This window comes from Aphelocoma coerulescens, chromosome 2 (genome assembly GCF_041296385.1).
Source record: "Aphelocoma coerulescens isolate FSJ_1873_10779 chromosome 2, UR_Acoe_1.0, whole genome shotgun sequence".
Classification (NCBI taxonomy): domain Eukaryota; kingdom Metazoa; phylum Chordata; class Aves; order Passeriformes; family Corvidae; genus Aphelocoma; species Aphelocoma coerulescens.
In genome coordinates this window covers 31282012-31304333 of record NC_091015.1, presented here as the reverse complement: position 1 = coordinate 31304333, position 22322 = coordinate 31282012, and the positions used below count along the sequence as shown (strand labels likewise).

The window sequence follows — 22322 nt, the reverse complement described above, 5'->3', positions numbered from 1 at the left end:
GTGCTTATGTGCTCAAAATTGAACGGAATGGTCACCAAGCATTGTCCCAATACACATATTCTAAACACTTTTTCTAGTTTTAGCTTAAAACAAGTAAGTTTTATGCCAGTATCAGTATTAGAGGGTGTGCTGGTTTTAGCTGGGGTAGAGTCATTTTTTTCACAGTGGCTGTATGGGGCTGTATTTTGGATTTATGCTGAACACAGGGTTGATAAAACAGATATGTTTTTGTTATTGCTGAGCAGGGCTTACAAAGAGCCAAGACCTTTTCTGCTTTTCCAACTGCCATGCTGGCAAGCAAGCTGGGAGGAGACACAGCCAGGACAGGTGACCCCAACTGACCACAGGGATATTCCAGACTGTATGACATCACACTTAGTATATGAAGTGGGGGGAAAAAGCATGAAGGAGGGAACACTTTAAGTGATGGCTTTTGTCTTCCTAAGTACCCGTTATGTGTGACGGGGCCCTGCTCTCCTGGTGACGGCTGAACACCTGCCCATGAACTAATTCCTTGTTTTGCTTTCCTTGTGTGTGCAACTTTTGCTTTCCCCATTAAACTGTCATTATCTCAACCCATGAGTTCTCCAGCTTTTACCCTTCTCATTCTCTCATTGATCCTGCTGGTGTGGGAGTGAGTGAGTGGCTGTGTGGGGCTTGACTGCTGGCTGGAATTACACCACGACAGAGGGAGGCAGTTCTAGAGCTTCACTACCCACATACTTTCAAACTTCTGATTTAAAGTCCAAATTTATCACTGGCTTGTTCCTATACTCTTGCACGTGCTACCACTCTTTTCCTTTAAATAGCTCTTCTCTTTTTGTTTGCTTTTTTCCCCTCTTATTTGCAGTAAGTAATTTCAGCCATTTATTTTACTGAGTAACCCCATTAGGTGCTCTTTGCATTTGCACTACTTTGCCAGCACAGGGGACAAGAAGGGTACACTTAACCCTGACAAGATTCCACCACCACCAAGACCTTTCTCTGCCTCTACTACAAGTATGTCAGCAATCCACGAAAGACAATTTTGTTTTCCATCTATATATAAAAGTCAGAGTAATCTCCTGTCCACACAATCTACCCTCATTTTCAGCCATTTCCTAGCCAATGTTACAAGTCCCATGCTGATCAACAGCTCCCTCAGCTCACCCAATTGTTTCCTTGTGTATTTTAAACTCACCTGCCTGCAGCATTGTTTTTTTGTAAATCAAAGAAAGCTTTGAGTTTATTCATGTATGATCTGCTTGTTTTGCCTTGCTCCATTCCCCATTTTTCAATTATCTTTGCATCTTTAATTATTCTTGTATAAAATATCTACTCTGGGACACTGACTGAACAATCTTCCTCAAATGCTGTCACGGATGCATTTTTAGTATATATAAACCAAGAACCAAAAGTATATGTAAGCGCTGACAAAAGTTTAGGGCTCCTAGAAGCATAAGTTCATAATGCAAATAAGAATTATATTCTTAAAATGCTAAATGTAAGATGTAACAATTTACATGATTTTTAAAAATTTGGGTTTTCTGATGCTTCTTGTCTTCCCATAACTAGGAAGACTTTAATTTAAGCACATTGCAGACAATCACCCTAAAAACATGGATTAGTGCTTTTGTTTGAGATTTTTCCTTGTTTAATTCTGATTCCAAAAGCTGTGAGTGATGACAGAGCAAAGCTGCAGCTGTGGCTTTTATTTCTGCAGCACTTAGAAAACAAATGTAATGGCTAGCAATGGCTGCAAACGAGAACATGAAGTTAGAATAGCTTTTTTAAAATGAAAATTAGAATACATTTTAGCTAATATATAACTCTTTAACAAAACCAAAAAAGTCATGAAACTGCTCAACACTACCAGTACATTTGCAATCATGCCAGGATAGTCATGCCAGAACTACCAGAGAAAGAAATAGTTAAGCAAGCAGTTGGAAAATCAGGACTCCAAGGTAAATGGCTATAAATATATAACAAAAATCCTTAAAAAATTAATCTCAAAAGGCTTAAGGCTGAAAGAACTCATTTATTCATCATATAATAAACACAGATTCATGAGAAATTGTATCAGTCACTGATCACTACCAGTGTGAAGGCAAAATGAGGGATTAATTTAGTTTTCTTCTGCAGTATCCCATTGGCTTGCATGGGATCTTTGTCCCACTTCTCACCCATGAGGTATTAGCAACACTTGAAGGAATGCCAGCACATATCTCTCAGGAATACATATGCATCACACTTTTATAGTGCCACAATAATACATACATTCTACAATTCTGCATACACAAGTATGACTTCCAAAAAACCCTAAATCTTTTGGGGTTTGTTTTTGTTTTGTGGCTTTTTTCTGTCTGACTGGCCTCTTACTAGATTTCACAAAGTATGTTGGGCACTGCTGTCCGTAAATGCTTCTGCTTTAAAATACTGATTTCTGTTGTACAGTCACAAGTTTACAACTTTCATTTTATTGCAACATATATAATATGTTGCAATAAAATACATCTCCTATGAAAGAGCTAAGATAAGAAAAAAGATATGGAAAATTACCTTCTTTGACTATATTGTCAGTGAAGAGGCTTGTTAAAATTGTAGCAGGAAGAGTCCCATTGGCTAGCAGGATGCCAGAAAGCATTGCCAGTTTTGTCTGCTCCGTCTCAGTAAAGGCTTTAAGAAACAACAGGAGCTGTGGGCCAGACAAGGGAAAAAAAAAATATATTTGAGGCATACGTAGACAAAAGGTAGAAATCAATATTAACAGTTTAATTTCTTATTTCTTGAGAAGTCTCACTACAACTTAGAGCAATCACATCAAAATCTATCCAGAAGCATGACAGTGTCATTTCATTGATCCCTTGTAATTTCACTTTCTCTAAGAACACAAGCCAGTACCTGAAGGGAGCCTACAAAAAAGATAGAGACTATTTACAAGAGCAGGTACTGACAGGGAAAGGGTGAATGGCTTCAAACTGAAAGAAAGTAGGGTTAGATGAGGTATTAGAAAGAAATCCTTTATTGTGAGAATGGCAAGGCTTTGGGATAGGTTGCCCAGAGAAGTTGTGGATATCCTACCCCTGGCAGTGTTCAAGGCCAGGTTGGATGGAGCTCTGAGCCACCTGGGTGTCCCTTCCCATGGCAGGGGGTTTGGAGCTAGATGGTCTTTAAAGTCCCTTCCAACACAAAGCATTCTATGATTCTGTGGGGAATATGGCCTTAGATATAAAGGACCTGCCTTCTCCAAATATATATATGTATTACGTAAAGATAAGAGTACTTGCCACAGGCTTGAGACACACAGAAATTACAGGATCACAGACGGGATCCTGCCTATTCACATCTTCAGACTTCCAGCTAAGCCACACAGAGTTGCAATTTGATTTCTAGCTCTCAAAAACTACTGCTCATGCAAACAATAAAAGGATGGGAAAGTCTCCTGTTTTTCTTTTAGGGAAGGGAACACATCACAATTACAATAGATTTTTTACTGGCTAAAATACGAAATATATTTCAAGTTCAGAAGTTCTTGATAAAGCTGACAAAGGATAGACAGGAACACAGGCTGATTTAAGACCTTGCCATTCCCAGGACTAATTACAAGAGAAAACAAATAGCTTGAGAAAAAATTACAAATCTCATCTTGGAAGATCAGAACTACACATACACCTTTTAATTCTAAAAATGGCAATTAAGTCTATTTTTAAAATCTTAATTTCGTGCTAAAATTATTGACTTGAGAGCATACTGATGAAGTAAATTATGCCCTTTTTCCTTTACATCAGAAAAAAAAGTCATGCACAATCAGATTTTGTCAATGTCATTACTGTTAACAATACTGTTTTCTTAATGTGTTGTTAGTGATCACAATATGGGTGATGGGAAAAAAAGAGATGAGACAATAAAGGACAGCTTCATTCAATGCAAAAAGCTGCTGATTCCATCAGATGTTAGCTTACAAACCTACCATCACCACAGAAGGGGAAAAAAAAAAAGTACTGCAGATACAAATTTCTGGAGTTAAAAAGAACTCTCATATTCTTCTTCATAAGAAAGAAGAAATGGCACCCCTCCAAAAGGGTGTCACGACCTTCTGCTGTAAGGACACCCTTTTTTCTTTTTTAAATGAGCAACAGATGGAATTAAAACAACACAGCTTGTTTTGATAGAAAATTCTCACCAGGTTTCCACATTAAGGGTATTTCTTAATTACCAGATTCTACCCATACCAAGGGACAGAATGTTACACACGTCCCTGTCCTTGCTTGTTACCATGGACAGTGAGAGATCTCTGAGATATCTAAGCAGCTTATCAACAACTGTAAAGCTTTCTGAATGCAGTGATATTTTAAAAATCCAAGTAATTAATGAAATTATTAAATCTCATGCAGTGTTTTATGAATAGTTCTTCTCTGCATTAGTGAACAGAACTGAAAAAAACCTCATTCATACGGTAGTACTTACGTAATAACATCAGCTTTAAATTACAGCTTACACAGGCCTGAATGACTCAGCCACAGACAAATCACTCGGAATTTTATTCAGTGGGCTTCAGCCAAATACTGCAACATACACTTTTAGCTTAAAAGAACAATTATGAAACTACAAGATCTCAAGGTGTAATTTTATTTCAGCAAATTGTGAACCCAACCACAAAATGTATGAAAATTTGGGATGCAGAAGAATGGAATTATTATTTCTAAATATATGAATGAGAAACAAATGGTGTGCTGTATTTCCAAATGCAGCAACTAACTGGTGTGTATAATGGTGCAAGCAGAGGAACTCCAGGGTCATATTATATGGAAGACCCAGAACATTTTTACAGAATTTTAATATAACCCTAGTGTAAACTGGAAGCCTGTGGATTTAAAGCTTTCTTTATACAAGCTTTATCAATAATACTGTACTAAAATGAGATCTGCACAAGAAAAAAAAATCAGAATTAGACCTCTTTACTGGAAGTACTGAGACTGATAATAAAGAGGAAACAGCTTCAGATTCCTGTGTACCCCACTTAAGTCTTTTTTCTTTTGCTTCTACATAAGCGATAGATGAGGATTTTGATTAGAAAGTGGTCACACCGACCACTTTAACATGACAGACCAGGTTCTGACATACTTCTGAGCTGTAACCTCCATTAGGTTTTATCAGTAATGTGTAGATCATGAACAGTTATACATATTCATGTCAAATCTGAGCCAGGAAAGCAAGAATCCAGCTGCAAAGCCGAACTTAAAGCTGCAGTCCAAGATGGAGATGGATTCTATGAGAAGGATACCCAAAAATTTATCAACTCTAATTTTGAGAAATCTGTATTTGTTCAAATGTTTTAGAAGATCTGAAATCACACGTCTATGGAGTTTGAAGCCTTGTCTTCTTGCCCTTACTCTGAAACACTCTCCTTGCAAGTCTCTTAGCATGAATGTGGTTTCTGGTGCTCTTGAACTGCACTTCCCTGCAGCATGTTTTGAACAGAACCCTCATCTTATACACACCCCTCACTACTTAAAGCACTGTTGATGCTACTAGCCTAATTTTTATTTTACTAATATTTTTCAAAAGAAGCTCAAACTTGTCCTTTTCTGCTGTTTAAGGATACTATTCTATACTTTCCAGATATTGTGAAACAATATTTAGGGGGAGACTGGGTGACAGGAAAACCCAAAAACCTTTCATAAACCCATTTTAAAAACATGAAAAAGAACAAAATATTCAGTTCAAAGATGCTGTTTCAGATTTTTATTTCTGATTAATTTAAGCACTCTCCTTTTACCATCACAATTAAAAACCTCAGCAAGGAAGTCACAAAATGTCCAAGACACTTCAGAATAGTTCCCAACCACCCACAGAACGTTCTCCAGGCTGATACTTCCCTGCTGTTAGCCAAGCACAGACATTACTGCTTTTGTTAGACACAAACTGATTCCAGGAATGAAAAGGGTAGCTCTGGCTCACAATTTTGTATTGCTATGATATCTATAAGAACTCCCATCTATTTAAACAGAAATTCAGAATACCTAATAAGCACAAGACCAGACCTAATGGGATGTTCCATGCTATTTTTATCATTAAAGTCTTTTAAGTACAAATTCTGGGCATAGAAGATACACACAAGTAAACACATGCATGCAACATTAAAAAGCACACAAGAAAAACAAGGGCTTCTCATCACCTGCTGTGATCTGGAAATCTTAAATGGTGAAAATCAAGGAACTCTATCCACACAGGGAGTGTGGCGTCTTTTTATGTCCTCATTATCTGAACTGGTCTGTTGCTGACAGTCTGTCACATCTGCAGACAGCACTGAATTGTCAGCAATGGAGAAGGCAGCTAATAGAGCAACAGATATCTGCTGAGTCTTGACTTTAAGCTGATTTAAAACATCTCTTCTTACTCCCCATTTGATCTCAGAATGTTATTGTCCTCTTATTTCCTAGTTCCTAGCTTAATTTATGGTTCTTTCATCAGGAAAATAGGAACACAAATAACAGACATCACAACATCTCCCAGTACTTGAGACGTCCTCTCATGACTCAGTAATATTTACCACTGTTAAGACAAAAAATAAATTTATCTGTATCCCAATTTCGATATTAAAAAGTTGATCTAGAAAATCACTTAAACATGCAAACACACTAAACAGACAGTAATTGCATTCTTCATCCTCAGAAGTACATATGTAGAGAAAGATGAACACAAGTTTGGAACTTAAAATTTTACTGAAATTATTGCAACATGTCATGGGCCTATGCCAATACACTGGGCCATGTTCCTATGAACTTAAGCTGCCTACACCAAACACGGCAAGTGAGCAGTGCATCTAAACATCTTTGTCTTCTGTTTAAATTGCTTGCACAAAATAATTTAGATGTAAAACTTTAGATATATGGTTTGCTTACGCCATTAGAAAAATGAGTAACTGGAAATTCTGAGGAGAGACTTAGGAAATAAAACAACTGAAAGCTAGAAGCAGAGAAAAAGGGGAAAGATGGTAGAAAATAATGTCCCAATGACAAAGTTGCGATCTAGAAGACAAAAAGCAAATACTTGTGGAAATACTGCTATCTAAGATAATCTCTCTTGAAAGAAAAGTCCCACTGACACCATCTGCTTCTTTAGCATGGAACTGCTGGTACTGCTTTGTTTCTTTTGGCATGCCTTTTTCTGTGAGAAGAGCTAATTTTCCCCCAAGTGCTCTATCTGCCTAATGAGTTTGCCAGAAACACCACTTTCACTGCTGGGACAGTGACCCATGAAAACATCAACGAGTAATTCTCATACATACCTAACCACTGGCTATGGCAGTTAACACCTTCTGGAAATACAAATGTATCTATCTTCTGGCCCTCCACGGGCAGCTACTCCTGTATCAGTTACAGCACGAAGGGATTAAAGGATTAAGTAGTTAAAAACCCTGCAGCCTCCTAAGTGAGAAACAGCCACTTTGTGGGTTCACACAAGCAGGGGGAGGGAGAAGGTAAGCAAAAGGCACCTTCAAGTAGTCCTCAGGGGTTTTAAGGGCAGTGGCAGTGGAGGTGCAATACACAGTCACAAACACTCTCACAACCACCTTCCTAGTTTCTAGGTCTCTAATAAACTGGATTAACTGAGGAAGAGGATACACCTGGCATCCCCAGAAGCCACACCAAGATTCATACCAGCACCATGGGTGACAACGGAAGGGCAGTTGGAAAGATTTCCCCATGGCCTGGGACCACTGTGCAAACTTCATCTCATGATTTGTCATACAAAATGTAGTCTGACACTGAAAACTATCCAAAAGCATGTACATAAAATTGAGGTTTGCAGTCTGCAAGATGAACAAGCCTGCTCTGATCCCATGCTGGCATGGCTAAGATGTTTCCAATGGCTTTCAATGAGTAGCTTGGCTCTAGTCACACCACACCTCAAATGGCAGCTTTCTCTCAAGCTGGCATGTGGCTAAACTTTGTATCAGAGGCACTTGTTCCTTAACTAAGTTAAATTATTATGTGTTAACCAGTCTCATCCTGTCACTAAGAGTGCAAAGTGAATTTTTGGAAACTTAAGAGGATGCAAAGCCAAGCACGTTACCGAAATGAGCGGAGGCAGCTTGCATTGACATGGCATTTGCTTAATATGCTGAGCACGCTCTGAAACTTGAATGCTGTGAGTCAGCGCTTCTCATGTCAGTGATTATAGTAATTAACAGCAGGAACATTAGATTTGTGTGGGGATAGAGGTAAATTTAGGTCTTTAGAATGATGTACTGAGTAATCAGCATCAGTTGATAGGCATGCTGGCCACAAGTGTAAAAATAATTTCCTGTATGAGCAAGAATGTATAAATCAGAGCCAAATTAATTCAGCTACAAGAAGCGGTGGTGAGGTATCAAGCTCCAAATGTGCCCTCATTTGACCCTTGCAGCAACCTTTCTAATGTTTAAATAATAAGGAAACACACTTTTATGTTTAACAAACATGATACTTTAGTCACAGACAGGTTTTACCAGTACCAGCATGCCTGTTAAGTTACAGGACAGTACAGCGTTTATTACTTATTCAGGCCGTTAGAAAAAGATGTTTATATCTGGTACTAGGAACTCAAAATAGACAAAATAAATGTGTATTTTGTTTTTCAAACATTTTTACCTTGGTTTCTCCTGTCTCCTTAGAATTCAGCATCACAAAACAAAATAGTATCCACAAATAGCCACTACAGTCTAACAGGCAAATCCTGAGCACTCTGCCACTGGTGAAGACTTTCTCTTACACATTATCTGTGGCCTCAAATACAAAACCACTTGTGGTTAGGGTTCATTCCACAGTGCAGGAGGGATTTAATACTCATACATCAAGAGATATTCTGTATAGCAGATTTGCATTTATTTTTTGAAAAAAACCACAGAGAGATGTTCCATTTGCAGGACAGTAATACCACTTCTCATTAAGAGGTATATCCCAAAGCATATCAAAGTTCTGCACAAAAAAGTCTGGAATAAGAAGGTGAGTTTGATCAGAGCAACCAAAGGAATCATTAATTCAGAAATACTCTACATCAAGCGCTTCCTGCAGTATTCCCATAGAGCTGAACTTGCAGAATAACGCTGCCTCCTGTAGATTCTATCCTCTTTTCCAGTAGAGCTAAATAAAATACCTAACAGCACCACATTCATACATGTACAATTATACTAGATACAGAGTAAAAAACATTAGCATTCCAGTAAAGACTGCCATCAACATTACCTTTTTGATTTCATCTTCAAATGCTTTCTCCAGATATTTGTATCTCCTGATAAGTTTATTGAAGACCTAAAGATAAACACAGATTAACTTAAAAAGTATAACAATTGCAGCCATCTTTCTTTACAAAAAAAAAAAGCAAAGGGAAATAAGCAGCTTCAAGAATGGTATTTCTGTAGTGTTGTCTGCCTCACAGAGAGCACAAAACACCCTTCTCTCAATTTTGTGATTCTTGCTTCATAGAGCAATGCTTGAATTGGAGAATTTATAGCAGTTTGAATCTTTTCATATTTCTCAAAATTTTTTCCCTACTCTACTTTTCACCCTATCCATAGATAAAAGCAAGGGAGAGGAAGAGGAGGAGGAGGAGTGTAACTTGGCACCCTTCCCCTAGTAATGCACCCCTGGAGAAGCTCTCAGCTGTAGGCTGAGGCAGTGGGGCAGTCAGCATGCTTCAGTAGATGCAATATCTTGGCAAATCAACTAACAGAAATGTTTACAACAAAACACGCTACTGTCAGAGAAAGAGGAAGAACATTTGCCAAAGCTTCTACAACAATTATGATTTTGGAACCACTTGTTCTCCAGTTTTGACCATTTGTTTCCCATCATGCGACCACAGATTATGAAAGCAGAAGCAGCCCAGGTGCAGAGTTCACTCAAGGTGAAGAAGGAAGAGGTAAGAAATTAAATAAACAAATCACTGCTTGCACTGCTGTACAAAGGCACACAGCATATGACTCACTGTCACAGGTAAAAAGGTTTATGTGGGGAACAAATGACATTTTTGCCACACTGGATGGGGGAGGAAGGAAAATTAGGTTTAGAAAGCTTCAATTCACTTTCCAGAATATAAGATACATCCAAACATCCTAACTGGTAGTATTTTGGCTCAGAAAAACTGGAAAAACCAAGTTGTGGCCGTGATGAGAGGTAGAGACACAGAATCCTCAGAAAAGAAGATGAAAATGTAAGCTTCTTGTTAATTCCAAAAAGAATTCCGTGTATTTTTTTAAGTCTCTGTAAATGACAGAAGTATGACTTCATATGCAAATAATCTGCCAAAATATCAATACTAACTTCAGTCTTTTTACCTGAAGACTCTTCACTTTTAATTGTTTCTGTGACTAAATCCACAAAAAAAAGCCACGGTACTGGTTCATTTGGGAGACAGAGTAAGAAATTACCTTCTAGGAATCTTCTAGATAGGAAAAGGTCTAAATACTATTTTAGACTAACTCCACATTTTCATAATATAGTAAGAACTCTATTTTTCATTATGCATTAAAAAAAATGGCAAGGTCAATAAAAGGACACATCTCTTCAGGCATTAAATAACAAAATGTTGATTTATTTTGGTTTGAAGTGCAGAGAATACATTGAAAATTCTACTCCTTCAAATCCTGAAGCGAAGCCTTCCTTTCCATTTTTCAATATGCAATCTTTTACTTTAAATTGCTCCTTGGAGGACTGGCTCTGTCAATTTTTGTTCAAAAGATTATTAAAATATTAAAATTCAAGAAGACAGAATCAATGCCTTTACCGATAACAGAGATTTTCCTGAAGCAGAATACCCTGTTTTTAAGAGATGATAAAGCTGACACACAAGAAGTACTGACTCCCTTTCCAGAAATAAGTATATTTCACTGATTTAGATTATTAAAGATATTTTTTAAAGGAGCTTTCTGCTATTAAGCAAACATTTTTTACCAATGCATATTTTGATGCCAGCACTCTTTAAATCAACTATGCACCTTTCCAGCAATTTATCACCCTAGACACCTTAGCAGGGACAGCAGCTTCTATGCTTTTAGTTGCTGTCTTCAGCACTGCAGTAATAAGTAGCAATTTAAAAAGATAAATACATGCTTAATTAACAATACAGTTTTGACATATGGGAGTTGCAAGGGTACTGCATTTTTATGCAATCCTACTGGTATCCAGAATTGCACGGTGGCTTTGAACTTTCCATAGAATTCTTACTGTACTGTCTCATATAATTATTATCTTCCATTAATGAGTTATGCAAAGTTAGCTTCTTTTCAAGAATGTGTTAGGGTTCATGGGTTTTTTGTAATAATTTCACATAGGCCTATTTATGCAAGCCTTATTCCTGCAGGAAGAAATTATACATCACATACATAGAAGAAATGAAAGCTCTTGAAATATATGCCCAACTCCTAACTAGTTATGCAACTAAAGGTTGGAGGCGTGAGCTTTCTATTTTTTGTCATTCATATACTTCATAGAATTGTTTAGGTTGGAAAATACCTTTAAGACCATAGAGTCCAACTGTTAACCCAGCAGTGCCAAGTGCCACTAAACCATGTCCCTAGGCTACCACATCTACAGATCTCTTAAATATCTCCAAGAATGGTGACTCCACCATTTCCCTAGGCAGCCTACTACAATGTTTGACAACTCTTCCAGTGAATAAATTTTTCCTAATATCCACCTAAACCTCAACGGGCACAACCTGAGGCCATGTCCTCTTATCCTGTCACTTGTTACGTGGGAGAAGAGACCGACTCCTATGTGGCTGCAGCCTCCTATCAGGCAGTTGTAGAGAGCAATAAGGTATCCCCTGAGCCTCCTTTCCTCCGGGCTAAACACCCCCAGCTCCCATAGCTGCTGCTCACAGGACTTGTGCTCCAGACCTTCTCCAGCTCCACTGTCCTTCTCTGGACACCCTCCAGCACCTCAATGTCTTTCTTGTAGTGAGGGCCCCAAAACTGAACACAGGATTCAAGGTGTGGCCTCACTACTGCTGAGTACAGGGAAATGAACACTGTCCTGGTCCTGCTGGCCACACCTTTGCTTATAAAAGCCAAACTTCTGATACAGTTCATGTGTTTCTCAAAATGTGGTCATATTCCAGTCTGCACACAGAAAAGGTCAACAAAAATAAAAAGGGTGGTGTCTAGAAGTAGACTCAACCAATGGCAGACTGTGATAAGCAAGACTGCTTTTTGTAAACAAAGCATTACCAATTGTGATCAGATTATTTTAGCCATCCTATTTTCTTACCTAAAATGTATAGGTTAGTGCAGATTAATGATTAACTGGATTTTCAACTGGTCTGTAGCTAGCCTACTGCAGCCTAGACAGTCTGCAGATGTTCTTCTGTAATCTCTTTTGACACATAAATGGAAAACAGTAATCAGCTATGCTTTTACTGACCTGAGCATAATTTCGGATGGCATCATGATCTTCATCTGCAAAAAATACACAGTGGTTGGTCATCTTGGTCTTGTCATTGTCATCTATGCGTGTGCCTCCAGGAGCTATAAGAAAGGAGAAAAAAAAAAGGTAAGGAATGATTTCTACTTTAAAGAATGTAAGATTTAAAAAGTCTAATAAGTCTTACGTTAATATCACTGAGGCAAAAGGCCAAGGAAAGAGTTAGCAGGGGAGAGGGAGAAACAAGGGAGAGGAGAGAGGGAGAGACAGACCAAGCTTTACTAAGCTGTGGTGGTACCTGACAGAAGGGACACTTGGCTGATATGCTGCACCATAGATCACACAGTCCTCACAGGACTGAGTGATTCAGTTCACCCTAAGGAATCTCAGCTGGTCTTGAGAGCACTGAGAGTGATCAAATAAGTATGGGTTGGAGCACAACCCTTACATATTATTTTAACTCTTACTTTAGCTGTTGTTTCCTGCATTACCTCAAGTCTTACATCATTTCTTCTCACCAAAGAGCAGGAAGCAGGAATCAAAGCAACGTGGCCAGTAAAAGGAGCTAACTTACTCAAAATGAAGAGGAAAGTGAAAAGCATGTTTTTGCCAAAAGCTGCCACTGATGCCTTGTAGAAATGTCCCCATGGACATCCACAAAGCACACCTCATTACCCTTCACTTCTCTCAGCTAGCTTTTGTTGCAACATCTACAAAGCAAGATTTGCAGCAGCGCTTAACCTGGAGTCTGTATTATACCTTTTTATGCTAATAAATCCCTCTGTTTCCCCTAGTTAGCATCTCTCTCATTCCCTTTGCTATTGCCATTATATGCTGGTTTAGCTCAGACTGAAGGCTTCTCAGAGCAGTATCCAGCAAATACCGAGGTGTTACTGCACGACAAACAACAAACAGTGCTATGATATGAGATGCAAACAGTGAAACTGTAATACAGGTTATAATTTCCACTGTAGAGGATGACAGCATCTTAAAAGAAGCAAGCAAGGCTGATTGCCAAAATTCTCTGTCAGATACTCTGCAGGTTACCTAACATGCTGCCAGCTACCAAAATATCAAAGAGTGTGTCAGCATAGCGGCGATAATCAAGTCGTGAGCCTGCTGCATCCAGAAACTTGGCTATAGCCTCCAGGTCATTCCCAGCTTCATTGAGGCCTTGGACAATTGTATCCCTGAAGACTGTGGGTTCAAATTTCTCCTTTTCATCTGAAACAGAGAGAAAGAAGGAGGAGAGAGACAGAGTGTCAATTTTTAAACTCATTAAAATCCTGTCTCAGTCAGCAATTGAAAGGACTGTGGCACTTAATACATTCTTCTCATTCTGGTCAACACATCAAAAGTTTGTTTGGCCTGTATCATTTCTGGAAATTCTGCAGTTCTGCAGAAATTCTGCAACACCAAAGCACACACAAACATATGTGAATAAATAAATAGAGGAAAAGCAACTACTGGAATTGTTTTCAAAATTCATACTCTTCTCTTGCTGAAGATACTATCCCATGTGTGTAGCACTGTGCACTGCTAAATCTGAGAGCAGAACAAAGGCAATACCAAGCTATGCATACATAATGTCATTGTATGAACATTTTGTTTTTCATCTCTTGCTATTTTTCTTTTAGCAACTATGGTGACATAGCTAAAACGTTTCAAAAAAACAAGTCTTCAGGAAAAAAGGAGATTGAGGTATTAATAAAACTAGTTTTTGAATAAACATTTAAGACAAGGCAACGCAATGTAACCAAGAATTTTTCTTCTATATTCACAGACCTAAGCAGCATTAGGAACACAGAAACACAGCACTCACACTGCATTTTCTACAGCTGTCCCTTACTGAATTCGATTAAGGCACAGCCCGACCCCCAGACACAATGTCCCTGTGTCAAGGTCATTAGTCACAAGAGACATAATTGCAACCTCCAGATAACTCTTATGTAGGTTCACCCATACCTCTTGCTGCCTTTTTGCACACGCAGTTAACAGCTTACCATGGCCACTTGAAGCTTCTTAAGAAAACAGGCCCTGGCTTTATATAAGGGCACAAATGAAATAGCTGTTAGTGTTAAAATAACTGAACTTCACAAACAAAATTGCAAGCTGTTCTGTGCACTCAAAACCCAGGTTTGTTATCACCTGCTGACACAAACATTGATACAAGTTCTTGAAAAACCAAAAATATCATATCCAGAGGAACAATCCAGAGATTTTTATTTATTAAGATAAATGAGGACTGGTTAAATTTCTGTCTAAACATGTGCTAATCCAGTCTGAAACATGCCAGCTGCAACTCTTGCAGGCTTTTTGTGACAAGAGGTTCTGGCCTTTATGCATCCTCTGGCTGCAGGCTTCTGTTCCCTGCTACTCATAGTGCAGCTTTTCATCCCAGGCCTTGCTTCTTAACAGCCTCTCTTCCCTAATGTCTTCCCTCCTGCCATGGTACTTTAATGGCAATTAAATAACTATTTCACAGAAAATTCCTACTTTTGATAGCTTTTCTAGTTCTCATACAGAAAAGTTTTCTCTCTCCTCTGCTGCATGTACCCAGGGTGCACTTGTTCTACTATCTTTAGTACATCACTTGCACATTCTCCTCCACTTCCAATGCATGCCCTTCCTCCATAGCAATTGTACCAGGAAGGCATAAAGCAGTCCCTTCCACTCAGTGTCCCAGGCCACTGGGAAGCTCAGGTGACTAGTCAGCTTGTCCTTCCAATGAGCCTGGCAGCTGCAGTTCAAGGGCTGTCTCTCAAGCACTAAGCACTGGAAAACGGCAGCATCCCCTTATTTTCCAGAAATCCCCTGCTAAGCCTAGCTTTTAGTGACTTATTGTGTCTACTACTCATCTCCACAGGATTGCTTCCCCATCTCCCAAACCTGACCTCCTCAGACCAAAACTGAGACAACTCCACGGACGCCCATACATATGCTCAGGAAACCATCTGCTCCCAGCTCTGGATCATCCTGAAGTGATGCACACAACTATAATGACAAACTAGATTCTCCACTACCACACTCCCACAACCCAATACAACAGTCAATATGCCCCTTGTCTGGACTGCAAATGATTTCTTCCCAGGCTTGTACTTTGCACCAGACCTTGGAGACGTTCAGGCTCCCAGCCGTGTTACGCCGACTTCGGCTGTGATGAAAACCCAGAGTCTGTGTTCTGAGGAACCACCCCTCCTATCTGCAGGGCACGGCCATCAGGGACAAAACAGAGGGTTGAAAGCGGGATTGAAGAACGTGCCTTTGCTCTGGGCAAATGCCTATAGAGAAGCACACTACTGGAATCCTATCCAAGCCACCAGACCTGTTACCAAATACTCAGTTGCAGCTCTCCTCAAACCTGACGTACAAAAACCAACCCAAAACAAGGAACAAAACAGCCAACCAATCCACAAACAAGCCAGTCTTTTACTGAAAAAGTACTTCAGTATGTGTACTTCAGGCAGTTTTATTTGTGCACAAGAAACACAGTTCCACCCATAGACAAGCATCTAAGTATAATTATTCTCTTTTGGATTGCCAAATAAGTATGTATAATTTGAAGGCTAAAAAAAAAAAATGCTTGAAGACATCAACCAGCAAGAAGACAGATTTTTGTCTTAAGAGTTTAAAAAAAAATCTGTTTTACTTTTTCAAAGGTATTTTGCCTAAAAATTTAAGATGTTCACATCTAAACTGGAAGGTATTATATGCTTGGTATCATGGGTACACAGTCCTCAGTGCAAACACAAATACCATGATTAATATTTCTTAGCTCTTTTAAATAGATTCTTCCTCTGCCCCAGAAGTCCGCTTCTCATCTGTAGTACCCTATTATTTTCTTGTCTATCACAACCCAAAAATTTACACAGGAACAGGAGGTGAATTCATTGCATGAAAAACGGTTTTTAATTTTATTGAAACATTTTCCTACCAAGCTAATATACTGAAGAGGAATATGCTGATGTAGTACAAGAGGGTGAGTAAGAAGCCATCATCAACAAGGGGTGACAGTCTGTTGAGCTGTCAAGTGCACAATTACTAAACAAGCACAGCTCCAATCCTGGGCTAGCAGAGGCAGGTGTAGCTTGCAGATGTGATGCACACAATATCCACTGCAGCAGTGCTATACACAGCTTTTCATTTTCATCATGTTCCCAAATCCGTACTTCCTATCTTTTGCTTCTAAGAAAATCACAAAGTACATTCATAGCCCTGTCCTTAAGAATTAATTTTTATCTCTTCATCAGAAGGCCCACAACTGTAATTCTGTGGAAGAAAAAAGATAACATGAAGTAAGAAGAGGGGCCAAACAAGGTAACGTAAAGGTGTTAATATTGACTTTTTATTAGATAATTTTCTCCCTGCAAGTACTATGCAGCATTTCGCTTAGCTTATTTTGCACCATTTTTTAAGCTTTTATTAACCCTATATTATGTATTCCATGGGAATGAACCTAGGTATCAGGTATTGCCTGTCAACTTACTTCAGTGTGCATTATTTGATCCTGTCAATGCTTTGGGAAGCTTTTTGTCCTGTAGGTATTTGTCAACTGTCTGGATACATAAATTTGCCTTACTACCTACTGGCACTTTTACTACTCTAATTTTCCCTCTTCCATTTCAGAAGACACAAAGACATTCCTTTGCATGCATGCATTCAGTCAATGCAGTCCACATCTCATGTATCTGCTCCATAAACACAAGTACTGGCCAGACACCAACTACTGCTGACCCTCACTGAAAAAGGAATATTCTAAAGGTACAGAGGTCATACCAAAAAAAACTAACCAAACTATTTTATTTGCCTAGATTGACAGGAACTGTGAGATGCTTCCTTCCCTTGGAATGTTCTTCCCTTAACAGCATCATTTTTCTTCCTTCAAATCTTTTCACAGTGATTTGAATGTCTGCCACTATATATGCTGCAGGCAAGGCTTAGTGAGATTTACAAGCTCCTTCTTCACGGTCCTCTCTCAAAGATATTTTAGACATTAACCACACTTTCAAACTTTAAATTAAAAACCACTGTATTATTCTTTTTTGCTCTCTGAAAGCTCAGAAGTTGTTCACAACCCACGATTAGTTGCAGCTAGCTGACCAGTGATAAGAGCTCACACAGGCAATTAATTTTATTAGATGACTGACAGCAGTGCCACACCTCGCTGAGACGGCAGAGCTCCAGGCATCTGCAGAAGGGAAAAAGGAGTACCATGGGACACAAATGGGTAAAAACAAGCAGCTCACTGTCCCCAGCAAATGCATGTTTCAGACCCCCTACATGCCTGCCTGTTACCACAGAACAGTCTCAGAAAACTGAAATGTCACGGTCAAACCACAGCTACTGCACTCTGTCCTACCTGGGTGACATTTCAGGACTCCCTCATATACTGAAACTCAGAATAAAAAAAACCCTAATAGTATCTTTTAGTCTTAAGGCAAAGACATAACAACCTGTGACACTGCTATGATACAAAAGTATATGGGAACATAAGGGAATAAACATACTTGGAAGCCATTTCTCCTCCTCAGGCACTCTGCCTCTAGAAAGAAACAAGTATCTACAAATTTCTAAGCAGGATATTAAAATATTAAGGCAATCAGGATGACCACGTTTGAAGAAGAGATTTTATGCTTTGAGTACAAAAATGTTTGCATGCTAAAATTTCTATATTAAAGCCACTTAATATCCACAATCCCATTTAAGTAACCTCTCTCAAAAGAAAAATCCCAACCAATCTTTCAGACCACCCTCCATGTCATTTCCTTCATCCATGTAGTCAATGAGTTACTCAGGGCTACTTCCAATCACTGCAAACAGAAATCCAAGGGATAGACAAGAATTACAAATCAAATATCTTTACTTATTCTAATTATTGCTTGTATTAAATAGGAGTCAAAGACCAAATCTGTATTAGGACAGACTATGCCAAACCCAGTGGAAAACATAACATGAAAGTCTCTATGAGAGAGAAAGAACATTTTCTAAGACAAGTTTATCAAATAACATATATAACCATAACTGACTGACCTAGACTGAAAAATATATAGGATCAATCCAGCAGTGTGCATGTGTGAGTGCTTTTACTGGCTGATCTGACAGACGGATTTCTTTGGGGATTGTTAATTCCACTCCTCTGGCTGTGTCTATATGGTTGTGAGTTAATGCAGTGTATAGCTCCCACTGCACAACACTCTCAACCATGCTGATAGAAAGTTAATCCCACTAATTACTGGAGCACCATGACATTTAACTACAAACAATACTGGTTTCTTTTTTAATTAGTTATCCTTACAAATGCTGTACGTGCACTATAGGAAAGACATTTTGCATTGAAGAGACTGTACCAGTGAAACAAATTGAAGGAGTGCTGGGTGCAAGGGAGGAAAAACAAGAGAAAGATGGCACTGCTTTTTAACATAACTGAAAACAAATTATTTTGCAATTCCTATCTAAGCTTCGTGATCATCCTAGATCTGTAGACACTGATCATTCAGCTCTTCAGACTTGTGATAGAATTTGAAATTTTCTGAGAAAGTTTACCAACTCTTTGTTTCTCTCATACACACTAAGAAGATGCTCTGATTTACATTTTCTGTCACAAGACATTTAGACAAGGTGTTAACTTTTGATCAGAAACAGGAAAGTCAAGATGGGAAAAGTCTCTGTCATGACAGATAGGAATCCCACCTGTGCCTGCTGTAATAATCTACTATTATACCAGCAAAAAATCAGATCCTTCTTTTTACAAACCAGACTTCTGTTTTTGTTTTTTTGGTGGGGGAGCAGGAAGGGAATAAAATAATTAATTACATATGTTTTGTCTCTCTGCCTCAAACTGTTGGGCATTCATCCCAGCCACCTAAACCACAACAAATGGATTCTTAGTATGAGTGAGCACCTGCTGTGCCAGAATACCTGGCTGGTCAGTACAATCAGCACCACTCAGCTTTCCTTAAAAATTGATGCTGTACTGTACTTAATGAAACAAACTGCTGGTCATGTTTACAGAAAATGAGTATCACAATGAGTACAATATGACTCACATAATTGTTTTATTTTAACAATTAAAAAAAAGACTACGCCAACCCAGGAGAAATAAATATTTGTGGAAAAGGGAGTTTCTGACCTCCTTCTGACCCGAAAGCAGGGCCAGTGAGATGATCTGACCATCTCATGGAGAAGGCAGGTGAGAAAATTCCTTTTTTGATATGAAAGGTTCACTTAAAGGCATGGTATTGATTTGAGTCAAAGAAATAAAAATGAAAACCAAAACAAAAAAGTCCAGATAATTTTCTTTACACAACTTTTAAATAAAAGCTCCTATTTTGCTTTCGTAGTTGAAAAGGACATTTTAAGAAACACCCAAACCAAAAATCTAGCAAGTTTTCTTCATCAGATGTAAATATACTATAAATTCATTTAGCATCTAATCTTTAACTGAAGCTTCCACAAGACTTCATAGCTAATTAAACCTGAATTTTAAATAAGGTCGTAGGATATATAGTGAAAATAAAAGAATTCATAGAGCTTAGTTAACAGTAACATCTTCAATCTTAACATGGCTGAAAAGAAGGGGAGAAAAACCCTTTAGCTGAACTTTCAACTATTCCACCTGCTCTATTTCTAGTCATTTTAACAAAGAGGAAAATAAAGCAAAAAATGTAATGCAACCTACCCCTCTTCCTAGTTTTGAACCGCTGGCCTGTTAGCACCGGCTTCTGATTCTTATTCATAAAATTTCTGGAGAAAGAAAAAAAGGGAAAAATATTTATACTCTAGCATTTACAGACAACAGTTTAATCTAAAGGCAAAATAAAGACTCGGTGTAGCAAGATCCCAACATGTGAAAGGTAAAGAAAGTTCTTAACACATATTCAAAGAGTAATTCATATTATCTTTAAGATGAAGAGCAATGCAATCCAAGGATAACTTCAATGAGATGTGTTTCTCTTAAAACCTGGCTGTTGGCATCTCTGTAAAAAACAGTGAAGGTTCAAAACCAAATGGTGATGAAGTCACTGCCCTTACTCCTGGGGCAGAGCCCACACAGCTCATGGGGATGCTGGGAACACAAAAGCCACTAAAGCAGAGGACTGGGAACCATCCTGGTGAGGCTCAGCATGGCACAGGTCTCACCCTCTGGCATGTTCAGCAGGCAGACAGATGCCCAGGGTTACATGCTGTCCAGCTCCAGACAAAGCTTTGTGATCTAACCACAAAGATACTGCTTTAACCATCAAATTCTAATCAAATGTTTCTTACAAGCATCACTGTATCTTAGTAACTTTTTGTTCTGAAAAGCATGTGGGTGTCATCAAAATAATAGAAGATAAACAAATACCTCGCCCCATCAACTTTGTGCATAAATACAGAGTGAAGGACCTACATGGCACATCATACAACAGCAAAAAATACTGGACTTGTATTACTTTACAGCAAATCTCAACACATGGTGGCACAAAAATTGTGAAGTGATACTGTATTAATGCCATTTTATCTAAAAAAAACCCAACTATTTTTAAGCTTTGGATATAATCAGTTGCACCACACAAAATGCAGCTTACCCAAAGAGCAGCTAAACCAAGAGGTGAATGCAAACAACAGCAAGTAAGAGGAAGCTTTGAAGCATGTAGGAATCACCACAGGTCATCCCCCTGTCCAGCCCACAGCATGTGCCAGCCCTGAGACTTGGAGACCACCTACTTCACACCCTGCAGGCCATTAGGTCACTGTTACATATTATTTGCTTGTCCAAAATAAGGCCTTCTCATGCAAGACTTTGAGCATGTTCTGCTAATAACTTTAGTTTTACAAAAATCTGTAATATTTTATTTCCTCATTGTGGACTCTGCAGGTCTAGTTTAGAAGTAGACAGATTTGCCAACATGCTTCCTACCACAAATGAAAATAAATTCAAGCCCCATGGCTGAGAAAGAAGCCATCAACCACACGTTGCTATCCAAGCAGTGCCTTCTCTACTACTGGAAGTTCACTTAACTCTCCTAACAATGATCCAGCTATACAATACATTCACATTCACCAGACTTCTAGTGGCAGCATCCCTAGCTGGCCACTTTTGCAACATTTCAAATGTTTTACTTGGCAAACCACTGCTTTCTAGTCTAGGTTTACCACTTATTCACAGTCAAAAACTGTGCATGCAGGCAGATGAACTGGAAATAGCCAGTAAAGTTCAGAGTCAAGACGGGGTTTGCTTCCTGTAAGTCATAAAAACACAAATATGCAACAAGCAGTTCAACTGAGATTCACACTCATCATCACTGAGATTTAAAGCTGCAGTTGTAACAGACCAAGAAGCTTTTTGAAACAACTGCAACAGCCTTCTGGAAAAACTATTTGCTCATCTGCGAAGAGAGTTAAACATGGCAAACCATGATATCATGGGAGTTTTCTAAGTGCTGTAGGATCCAAAAGTGCCTTCACAGCAAAGCTCCTAAGGCTCTTTCCCCGATGAGACAGCTCAGTGTTAAAGGAACAGAAGGTACTTTACAAGTTAATTAGGCAGATAATCTAGCAGTCTACAGGGATAAGCAACAGCCGCTATAGCCTCTAGCCAGTGACTGGCTAGATTTGACATAGTCATCTGCTTTGTCTTTCTGACCTTCAGTTATTTGTAAAGAGAATGATCTATAACACTCAGGTATTTTTGATTTGTTCTTGTTTTGCCTGGAGACCTTACACCTTGTTTTGAGTCTAAAAATGTTCATTTCAAGAGATTGCAAGAGAAGCCCATGAGGTTTGCAAAGAAAGGGTCAAGCGAGCCACACATCAGGTAAGAACTGTAGGAATTAATCTGCTTTCCACAGCTCTTCCAGAGCACAAACAAGCCATCAGGCTGGGGTTGACAGTGCCACTTCCTTAAGGAACACACAAAAGCCTTCAACCCAGCACACTGGTACAGTTTCCCAGTTT

The 22322-nt window shown here is 38.8% G+C and overlaps 1 protein-coding gene across 1 annotated transcript in view; it reads right to left on the bottom strand.

Moving 5' to 3' along the window:
* The window catches only part of LOC138106401 (eIF5-mimic protein 1), a 57692-nt gene that overhangs the window by 17359 nt on the left and 18011 nt on the right, over positions 1-22322 (bottom strand). The window contains exons 2-6 of the mRNA XM_069006952.1: positions 20065-20129; positions 13434-13610; positions 12387-12490; positions 9210-9275; positions 2539-2674 (exon numbers count right to left, since the gene is read on the bottom strand). Of these exons, the coding sequence (XP_068863053.1) occupies positions 2539-2674; positions 9210-9275; positions 12387-12490; positions 13434-13610; positions 20065-20122 (541 nt within the window). The 5' untranslated portion in view covers positions 20123-20129. The remainder of the gene's footprint in view (positions 1-2538; positions 2675-9209; positions 9276-12386; positions 12491-13433; positions 13611-20064; positions 20130-22322) is intronic.